This window comes from Anopheles merus, chromosome 3L, assembly GCF_017562075.2.
Source record: "Anopheles merus strain MAF chromosome 3L, AmerM5.1, whole genome shotgun sequence".
Classification (NCBI taxonomy): Eukaryota; Metazoa; Arthropoda; class Insecta; order Diptera; family Culicidae; genus Anopheles; species Anopheles merus.
The window spans coordinates 15470486-15479704 of record NC_054085.1 but is presented as its reverse complement, the minus strand read 5'-3'; the positions used below and the strand labels follow the sequence as shown (position 1 = coordinate 15479704).

Genomic DNA, 9219 nt, shown 5'->3' with positions numbered 1-9219 from the left:
TGAACAGCAATTCAAAGCGGTGTGATGATTGCGATAGAAATTAATAACAATGTATTTAAGAATCCATTTCCGTGTTTTTTTCCGTTCGGGATAAGCATGAATTCAGTTTGATGAATTTGGGTTAGGATGGAGTGGTAAGACGGTTTGAACTGTTAGTGCGTAGTTTTCTAGACAGTAGGTTTGGTTTTGAAAATAAAGGCAATATTAACAATTGTTATTAAATGTTGTGTTCTAATTGATTTATTTTTACTTGAAAGAATATATAACGGGGTCATCCATAAATTACGTAATGCTTACTGTTGGAACATTTGTAAGGTTCCAACGACTGTCAGATTAGGCGATGTTTTGATCCGGTTCAAAACATATAAAAAGGGAGGAAAATCGCGGAATCGGCCCTTAACGACAAAAAGCGAACAAGTGTACAAGCGAATATAAGTGAAAATAAAAAAACACTAATTTTTTGGCACTGTGTTGAAGTAGCCCAAATAATTCAATTATCATACTTTTTTTCTCGGGAAGCAAACGTTTTCCAAAGCTTAAAGTTTTGTAAAGTACCAAAATAGAAAGAAGATGATCCATAAAATACATAAGAGTGATCTACATATTACGTAAAAGTAAAAGTATTTGACCGGTCTTCAAAATCAAACAATTTTTTGATTATGGCTTCTAATGTTGAAAAGCCATTCAATTAATGTAAAATACAAATAAAAATAAAAGAAAAAAACAACGAAGAATTGAAAAGGTATACCCATTGGTTACGTAATTCTCGGATGAAGGGATGTTAACTTGGGGAAAGGTAGGTAAAGACGGACACGTTAAGGAAAATGGTAAAAATCTGGAGATCTATAAGTGCAACGACCATGAAAATGTGAATACATTATCTTACACTCATGTTTCATCAGAAAATATGAAACATTTATGTTGCTATCAATTTTTGTGATTTTTTCATGAAATAAAAACATGATTTTTTTCGTGCAGTTTAAAAATGTTCGGGTAAGACGGACACCTAATATGGGAAAGGTGGAAACCATAAAGGGTAAGATGGACACCTATAGAAAACGTTGGAAAGTGAAGAGGTTTTTAGTATTTTAACACATCCTATTGCTTTCCACATCATGGTACGTACATATACCAAATCAAGGCCAATTGCAACGACGGTTCATTCAGCCATGAATTTAGAAATTGTAAGCGGCGCTTGTAATATATCGTAGCATCTAAAACATTATTGACATATCGCGTACTAACAGCTGATGTTGCTCCAGCTTGCACAAAAACAGTCTAGAACTTCCTTTTAGGAAATTACTCCGCGAAAAGTCCACGACATAAGAATTTGTTGAGGGACTTGTTAATAGCTTAAGCCATATTCCACCAGGTCAAAATTTAACATTTGATATTTGTAATCCCATAGAATTTCTCATTTATTCCTGAACGATGTCGTATCAATGCCTCATCGTTTTATTGCTTAAAGTTGCCCAAGTCGAGACAAAATATTGGATTTCGTGAAGCGTCTCATCAGCGTCGAGCAAGTAATAGCATAACGAATGGCTACTATTTTGACTGGTGTGCCGTTTCTCGCATATTTCCATGCTTTCTCTAGTTGCTGATTGGTTTATTGGTTCGGAATACCCTTATTTAGAGTATTTGAAGAAATCTATTTATCACTAATTGAAATAAGAAGTAAAATAAATCAATAAATTCGGTGTCCATCTTTCCCTACAACAAAGTGTCCTTCTTTCCCGCTTTGGTGTCAGGATGTTCAAATCGCCAGAAAACAATATTTTGTATTGCTTTCATCCTCGTTCTTTCGCCAGTTTTTTCATTAAATATCACGACAGCTGATTCATGAAATAAAACTTCCGGAAATATAAACAATGCAAGTTACAGTGCTTAAAATCCGCAGTAATCAAATTAGATCCACAAGAGTGCGCACGATTAAAAATTTATTTTGTTCGTGAATTTAACCAATTGTACATATATTCTGCCATAAATGTTCGCAAATGTTTTGTTTTACCTTCAATTTGGATGCTGCATTGTGGATTTTTTCGAAAATTACCTTTTTGATGCATTTATGAGAAGTGTCCATCATACCCGAAGTGTCCGTCTTTACCTACCTTCCCCTAATGTTTATTGCATTACGTTATTTATGGATAACGCTTGCTCGAAGAGTATTTATTCTTTTCCACGTCTGTGCATTGATCCCGATATTAGAATAATGAAACAATATTCTGCTCTTTGTAAGCCAAGAAAATTATGCACTCAATTTAATGCACACAAATATACAACAATAGTGCGTTCCACTATGCCAGCGTTCCACGTTAGTGTCGCTCGCAAAAAGCATTGTTATGTTAGCTGATGGATTCGTGCCACCTCACTACCTGATACATAAATACAAACCAGACTAATGGCAAGAGACACGGATGCAGCTGCACATTTCCTGCACTTCCCGCCAAACAGCATGCGTGCAGCGGATAGTTTCACTTTCAACACGCCTTTGTTAACGCAAATGGAAAGAAAACGGAACGGTGGCTCGGCCCCGATGCGGTGCTAGAACGATGCAAGATTGATAATGTCGGACCAGCGTGGCCAGGGGCCCACCACGGCCACGGAGGATAATTTATTGTACACGAATGTAAAATTTATGACTGCTGCTATTGTGCATAATTAATGGTCCGTCCGTCATACTTTTGCATTGGCCAACCCCTCCCCCCCTTTGATGGTCTGATGGTAGAAGCGGACGGCACCATATTGAGAATTTGAAACTTTTCCCGCGAGCGTCCATCGATGGCAGCGTGCTGGTTGGAGGGTAAGGAAATGAGCAAAGCGCTCGTACATCCGCCAGTTTAGCCAGGATAGAGCGAGTATCGAGCGGTAAAAGTTTCCATCGATATGGACGCATAGCGAGCGGTGCATCGCACGTTATTGTGTGTGTAGGTGGATGGTATCCTTATAATCCTGCAGGGGGTTTTCCGTGTTTGACCATGCGGATGCTTTCACGCGAACATCACGCCATGCTGCTGAACAGCAGACAGGCAGGAAAGGGAGCTGGTGGAAATCCCTGCTTTGCATGCGATAACTTGTTCGCCCATCGCGCCTTGATGGGCACTTCCGCGTTTCGCTCGAGTCCACTAATTAGCTTGCGTTCCATTATCCCGGATCGGTCGGACCGTTTTTTTTTTGCTATTCAGTGCCAAAGCTGCGCTAGGATGATGTGCTATGCAGGATAGTTTTAAGGGAAGATTAGCGTAGCGTGTGCACGGGTGCTGGTGGTCATGACTTTATTTTTCCAAGCTATTTAACAGAGTGGTTGCTGGTGTCTAAGCAATAAAAAGATCGGAACCAGATTTGCGTCCATTCAGGATGGTAATTTTTCAACGATGTTAGTATGGCGAGTGGTTAGGTGTATTGATTGAAAGCATTGACTGTTAGGAAAGCACTTATTGCTATTTGTAAAGTGTTTGTTGATTGAAAAATTGAATTGAATCATAAGCACGTTTTAAACGACTCAGGTAATGAGAATAAACAGGTTGATGGTATTTATTGTTTGATATCTGTTATTGGAATATTTTCCTTCCATGTTTATCGTCCTTTCAACAGCAAAATTCATCTTTAAAGGCTCACTTCTGAGCTTGACAATCGTTGAATAATTCGTTTATCAATTTTTATTCAATCGTGTAGCTCGTTCCGCTCAAGATTTAAAGTAATGGCACACAATTGATCACAAACCCGAGCATTCAATAGCATCAGTACGATAATCTACATATGTCAACAGAAAAAAACAAACTTGAACTAGAAACTTGTTTAAAGACAGAAATGGAAAACAATATTGGTTCCAATCATTGGTTACAATGTACCAGGCTGCTCCATGGAGTTTATGCATTAATAAAAATTTAATCCTTTTTCCAGCGAGTTTTAATGTGTGACATATTAAACTGGTCGGGCCCAAGCATAATTGGGTCAATCTTATAAATAATTACTACAATAACCTTTTAAACTATATGCTTGCAATACTCGAATCGATTCAACTCCCAAAAGAAACGGAGTCCCTATTTTTATCGCTCTCCGTCTCTTCTCTTGTGCTGCTCTTTCAACGGGTTTCTCTCATTTCATGATCACCCTGTATGGTCACAGTATCTCATTTAAGATTTTCTGAGCGAGAGAGAGAGAGAGAATTTTCCGAGCTGATCGGTCGGTACGATTTTTCGGCCGCGATCGTACCGAGCCAGTCAGTCGGAGCGCGTTTGGTGTAGCGAGTGGAAGCACACTCAACCCCGATCGCTGATCGCGCGAGGGTAAAGATCACGGGCACTGCGAGCGGAGCGAAATGTCATTCGACCGTGCGCCGGTGTGCGTGTGACTGCGGGAAAAGGAAAACTCGATCGGCAAAGTCGCACGGTTTGACAGATTACCGACACTAGCTTCTGTGTAGTGTTTGTGTGTGTTTGTGTGTGTGTGACGAGTTATAGGAGTGAATGCATGTTCTACTTTTGCTGCTAGTCTGCGATCGTTTTCATTTGTTGTGCTGATCCGGTCCATTAGTTATGTTGTCTTATGCATTTGGAGATTCCTAGCCCATTGCTCTTACCATTGCTGAAAGACCAAAGCGCACAAAGGCAGGCGGGAAATAGGTAAAGATGAGTTTCCCTGCGATGGGTGTGTGTGCGTGATCTGACCGTTCGCAGGGCTTTGCGTATACGCGCGCGCACGCTCGCCCGCCTGTGTGTATGCGTTTTTGACAGCTCAACAGGAAACAACGGGAGCGTTCTAACGTAGCGGGATTTATGGCAGCCGATCTGTTCTGTTCGCGACGGTTCACAATTTTCCTGCCCAGCACACCCCGCTACTTACCCTTCTTCGGGTAGGTTTGTTCGATTCGTTTCGTAAGCGGCGAATTATTTCCGACAGCGCGCGGTTGCGGGAAAAAAATGAGATATTTCTGCTGGTGATAAAATCGGCCGTGCGTTTCCACAAAGCAAAATCTTTGAAGATCGCGTTGCGTACGTGTGCGTATTAGCGGTGGTGGCAGTGGTGGTGATGGTGGTCGATACGGCACCCCACGGTGTCAGTGGTTGGTGAATGGTATACTTGCAAATCGATGCTGATGCTTGGTGACAGCGCGAGTGTTTGTTTCGCCGCAAAACGGATGGGCCGGTTTATTACGGGAAAAGGAGGAAAATTAATTTTCATATTTCATATTTCATATATATATATAAACCGACGGACCATCATGTCTAATCGGCAACCTTATAATTAAATTAAGGAGCATATAAATAAACATCTAGTTATAAGCAAACATTACATGTGACGTAGACGCAATTTCTCCTTGAACGTGGAAGTAGACATACTAAAATCGAACAAATCTAACACTTCATTGAACTCGAGGGACATACGTATAATAGGGTGTCCCTGGCTATGGTTGTTGCGGGTACGCGGAACACGGAGATGGAAATTGGATCTAAGAATCCGACAGGGAGCGAACAAATTGATGCTGGCTAGTAATGCCGGGGAATCGATCTCTCCGTTAAGGAGCCGAAATATGAAAAGGCATTGGGCGTTTTTACGTCGAGAGCAGAGTGGTTCAAGTCCGAGAAGCAGACACCGCTGATGGTAGGTGGGCCGAGCGTGGTGGGATTGCCATGGAAGGAGTCGAACCGCGTACCTGGTGAGTCTCCGTTGAATGGCTTCGAGGCGATTGATGTCACCAACGCCAAGCGGGCACCAGATCGGACAGCAGTACTCCAGGCACGACCTTACGATGGCACAGAAGATCGACTTGACGCACATGGGATCGGTAAACTCGCTACAGGTCCGCGTAATTAAACCAAGTAGCTGATTTCCCTTCGCAACAACGCTATCGATGTGAGGGCGAAATGACATCTTCTGATCGAGTAGCACCCCCAGATCACGGATACATGTCGTGCGAGCCAAAGCCGTGTTGAGCATAGTGTATGTAAACGTGATGGGGTGACGGGCTCTGCTGAATGATATACACTGGCATTTATCAGCACACACTTGGAGAGCGTTTCTGCTGCACCAGCTATCCAGATTCTCAAGGATCGTTTGAAGGCGTACACAGTCACTGTCGTTTCTAACTGGAGCGAATATTTTTACATCGTCGGCGTACATTAGGTGTTGGCCTGGCGGTTAAAACGAAAGATAGATCATTAATATAGATGAGGAAGAGTAGCGGTCCCAAATTACTCCCTTGAGGCACACCGGAGGAGCTGGTGAAAGAGTGAGAACGATGAGATCCTATACTTATGTAGTACGAACGACCAGTTAAATATGAACGCAGCCAGGTGATGTGCCAGTCGAGGAAACCGAGTTTTTTTAGCTTCGAAAGTAGAATATCATGAGAAATACTATCGAACGCAGCCCTGAAGTCGATATATACTGCATCAACTTGAGTACCACGATCCATGTTGTCGAAGCAGTAGCCAACAAATTCAGCAAGATTTGTGGTGGAAGATCTCCTTGGGAGAAATCCATGCTGACTAGGGCTCATATAGTTTTGAACTGCTGTGAGTAGCGGATTGTATAGAATGAGCTCAAACACCTTTGCACAAGCGCATAGGGATACAATGCCACGATAATTACTAGCATGAAGTCGACTGCCTTTTTTATGGATAGGAATCATTCGCGCGTGTTTCCAGGACTCAGGATACGTGCCACGCATAAGGGAATCATTAAATATTTGGCAAGAATGGGTGCGAGTGATTGACGGCAGTGCTTCAATATGTATGCGGGAATATTGTCAGGTCCAGATGATGTAGATGGTTTTATATCGTTGAGTGTGCGCGCAATTAATGCTTCGTCAATTGTGGGTATAATAAAATCGATAGCATCCGATGGAGTATTGCGGGTGGCCTCTGCTAGTGTGTTAGGATTGTGAACAGGAAGGGTGAATGCATCAGCGAAACGATTGGCGAGAGTGTTGCAAATATCGGATGTATCGATACTAGTTTGGCCATTGTAGCTCATTGACGGAGGGATACTTCTTATATTGCGCCGTTTGTTCCAGAAGCTCCAGAACCGTGTCGGCTTAGAAAATAGCTGCCTTTCAGTACGGCGAATGAAGGAGCGGTAGAGCACACGATTATGTCGACGATAATTGTTCAGTGCATCGAAAAAAATTCTCCTATGCAGCGATGATCTCGTTCTACTGTAATCCGCGTAGGCTTTTGATTTTATTTTTTTCAACCGTCTTAAAGATGCATTAGACCAATCGGGGCCAGGCTTTCGTTGAGCAACAGGAACGCAGGAATTAATCGCTGAGCGCATAAAAACGCTAAAGCAATCGGTGGCTTCGTCGATAGTGGAAAAGTTGGAGCAGTCAAAATTACGGTCAAACGACACAATAAGGGCATTCATACGTTCCACATTCGTTTTGAAGAAAATTCTATTGACTGTACTGCGAGTGTGACTGTTGGTGGTGTGGGATAGTTGTACGGGATAATAAATCATCATATCCAATGAAGGATGATGAAAGTCCTCACTTAGAAGTGGAATACTACAGTGTGTTACGTATGGGAGGAAGTTCTCTAGAGCCGAAGTACCATTCACAGAGTGCAGAGGTGTGATTGAGTCGCACAAAATATTGGTTGCGGCAAGGTTTGCGAAGACCAGATCCAATTTTACCCTGCCAAAAGTAACCTTTCAGCGATCAAGCGGTGTCTGTGTGTGTGTGTGTGCGTGTTTGTGTGGTGATAATAATTATTTATAACAAAAATAAAAATCAACAGAAAAGAGCATTCGTGTTTGGGTTTGGGTGAATGAATCAACCAATGGCTGCGCTTGTTGAGGAGAATGCAATGCGTGATTGAAAATATTTCCCCACTAAAGTCTTAGTACCACAGTGTGTGTGTGCGTGTGTTGTTTGGGTGCAGCTCGGTGTCGGTAAAGGAAAGGAAACGCAACGAAATGTCATTATCACGCAGCATGGTGGAGGGAAGCGGGAGCAATGTGGCCGGTGGCGCTGGAACTACGGCGACGAGCGAGTTTATGCTCGATATCAAAATCAAATCGGTCGAAAAAACGCTCGTGCCATTAATGAAGCAGGTAAGGAAAGAAAACAGAAAACAAACAAGCACATTAAAATTATTGTCAAATGCATTCGATGCTCAAATTGATATTTTCAAAAAAAAAAAAAAATTTTTAGACCCAGTGTAGAGTCTACAGATACTGTTTGCAAAAGCGTTTCAGTTTATTTTCAAACATATTACAAAGCATTTACAAATTAACTATTCTGTTGTTTCTTAATGTTCCATTTTATTGATTATTAACGATCATATCGCGGGATAGCTTCGTAGTCGAATGTGTAGACGATTCGACTTTAGCATACCAGGACGCAGATCGATTCTAACGAGATATGACCAAGCACCTTGTTTCTATGGAACTTTTTATCCAATAAGAATACAGACATTGACTTTTTCTACGATAAATCTTTCATGCCTAAGCTCCAAACTCTCCTTCACACTTACTGTACAGTGGCATTCTACCTGCCTTCAATTTGATTTGTTATTCGACACAAATCAAAACATGCTGCAGCCGCTCTCAGTCAGTGGATTACAGCCAGTAGAGCCATTAGATTTGTGTACGTTTGGCTGGCTGCTGCTGCTGTACAGCCCACCAAGAATCGGATTCAATCAACGTCTCTAGTAGGGTCCCCACCGTTGGTTTGCAATTTTCTTTTTGGTCGTTGTTGGTGATCCACACCCCACGGGTCCGACGCCTCCTGGGAGCGCCCAGATTATCATCTGGGTCGTCGTCACACCGTACGGAGAGACGACCACACGCGCGCTGACGCGACCAGCACCATAAACACCCTCTGCCCCTTAGCAGGAGGCGGGAGGAGCATCACGATCGAGATGGAGAAGGGCATTCGCCCAGAGGAAAGTTTTATAAATAAATAACAATCAAGATAGCGCAGCACATGAATTTTGTTTGTTCGCACACTGCGAACGCGCTACAGATGGTGGTGGTGTTTTTTTTTAATTTGTTTCGTGTTAGCACGAAGTGGTCCACAATGCTGTGGCTGTAAGAATGGCATTACTTATATTTTTACCACTTTGCAAAACGTATGAGTAATTATTATTAACAGAATAGCCCAAACAAGAACGAAGTCCGACTTTTATAGAATGAATGAATTCTGAAGACGTTCGCGCATGATGTATCGGAGCATCTGGCAATCTGGTGGCTTATGGTGCGTGTGTATATGTGTGT

General features: G+C 42.3%; 1 protein-coding gene across 1 annotated transcript in view; it reads left to right on the top strand.

The window, feature by feature from the left end:
• The first annotated feature begins 4260 nt into the window (after window positions 1-4260).
• The window catches only part of LOC121598589 (alpha-catulin), a 74516-nt gene continuing 69557 nt past the window's right edge, over window positions 4261-9219 (top strand). Inside the window, exons 1-2 of the mRNA XM_041925640.1 lie at window positions 4261-4289; window positions 7840-8055. Of these exons, the coding sequence (XP_041781574.1) occupies window positions 7918-8055 (138 nt within the window). The 5' untranslated portion in view covers window positions 4261-4289; window positions 7840-7917. The remainder of the gene's footprint in view (window positions 4290-7839; window positions 8056-9219) is intronic.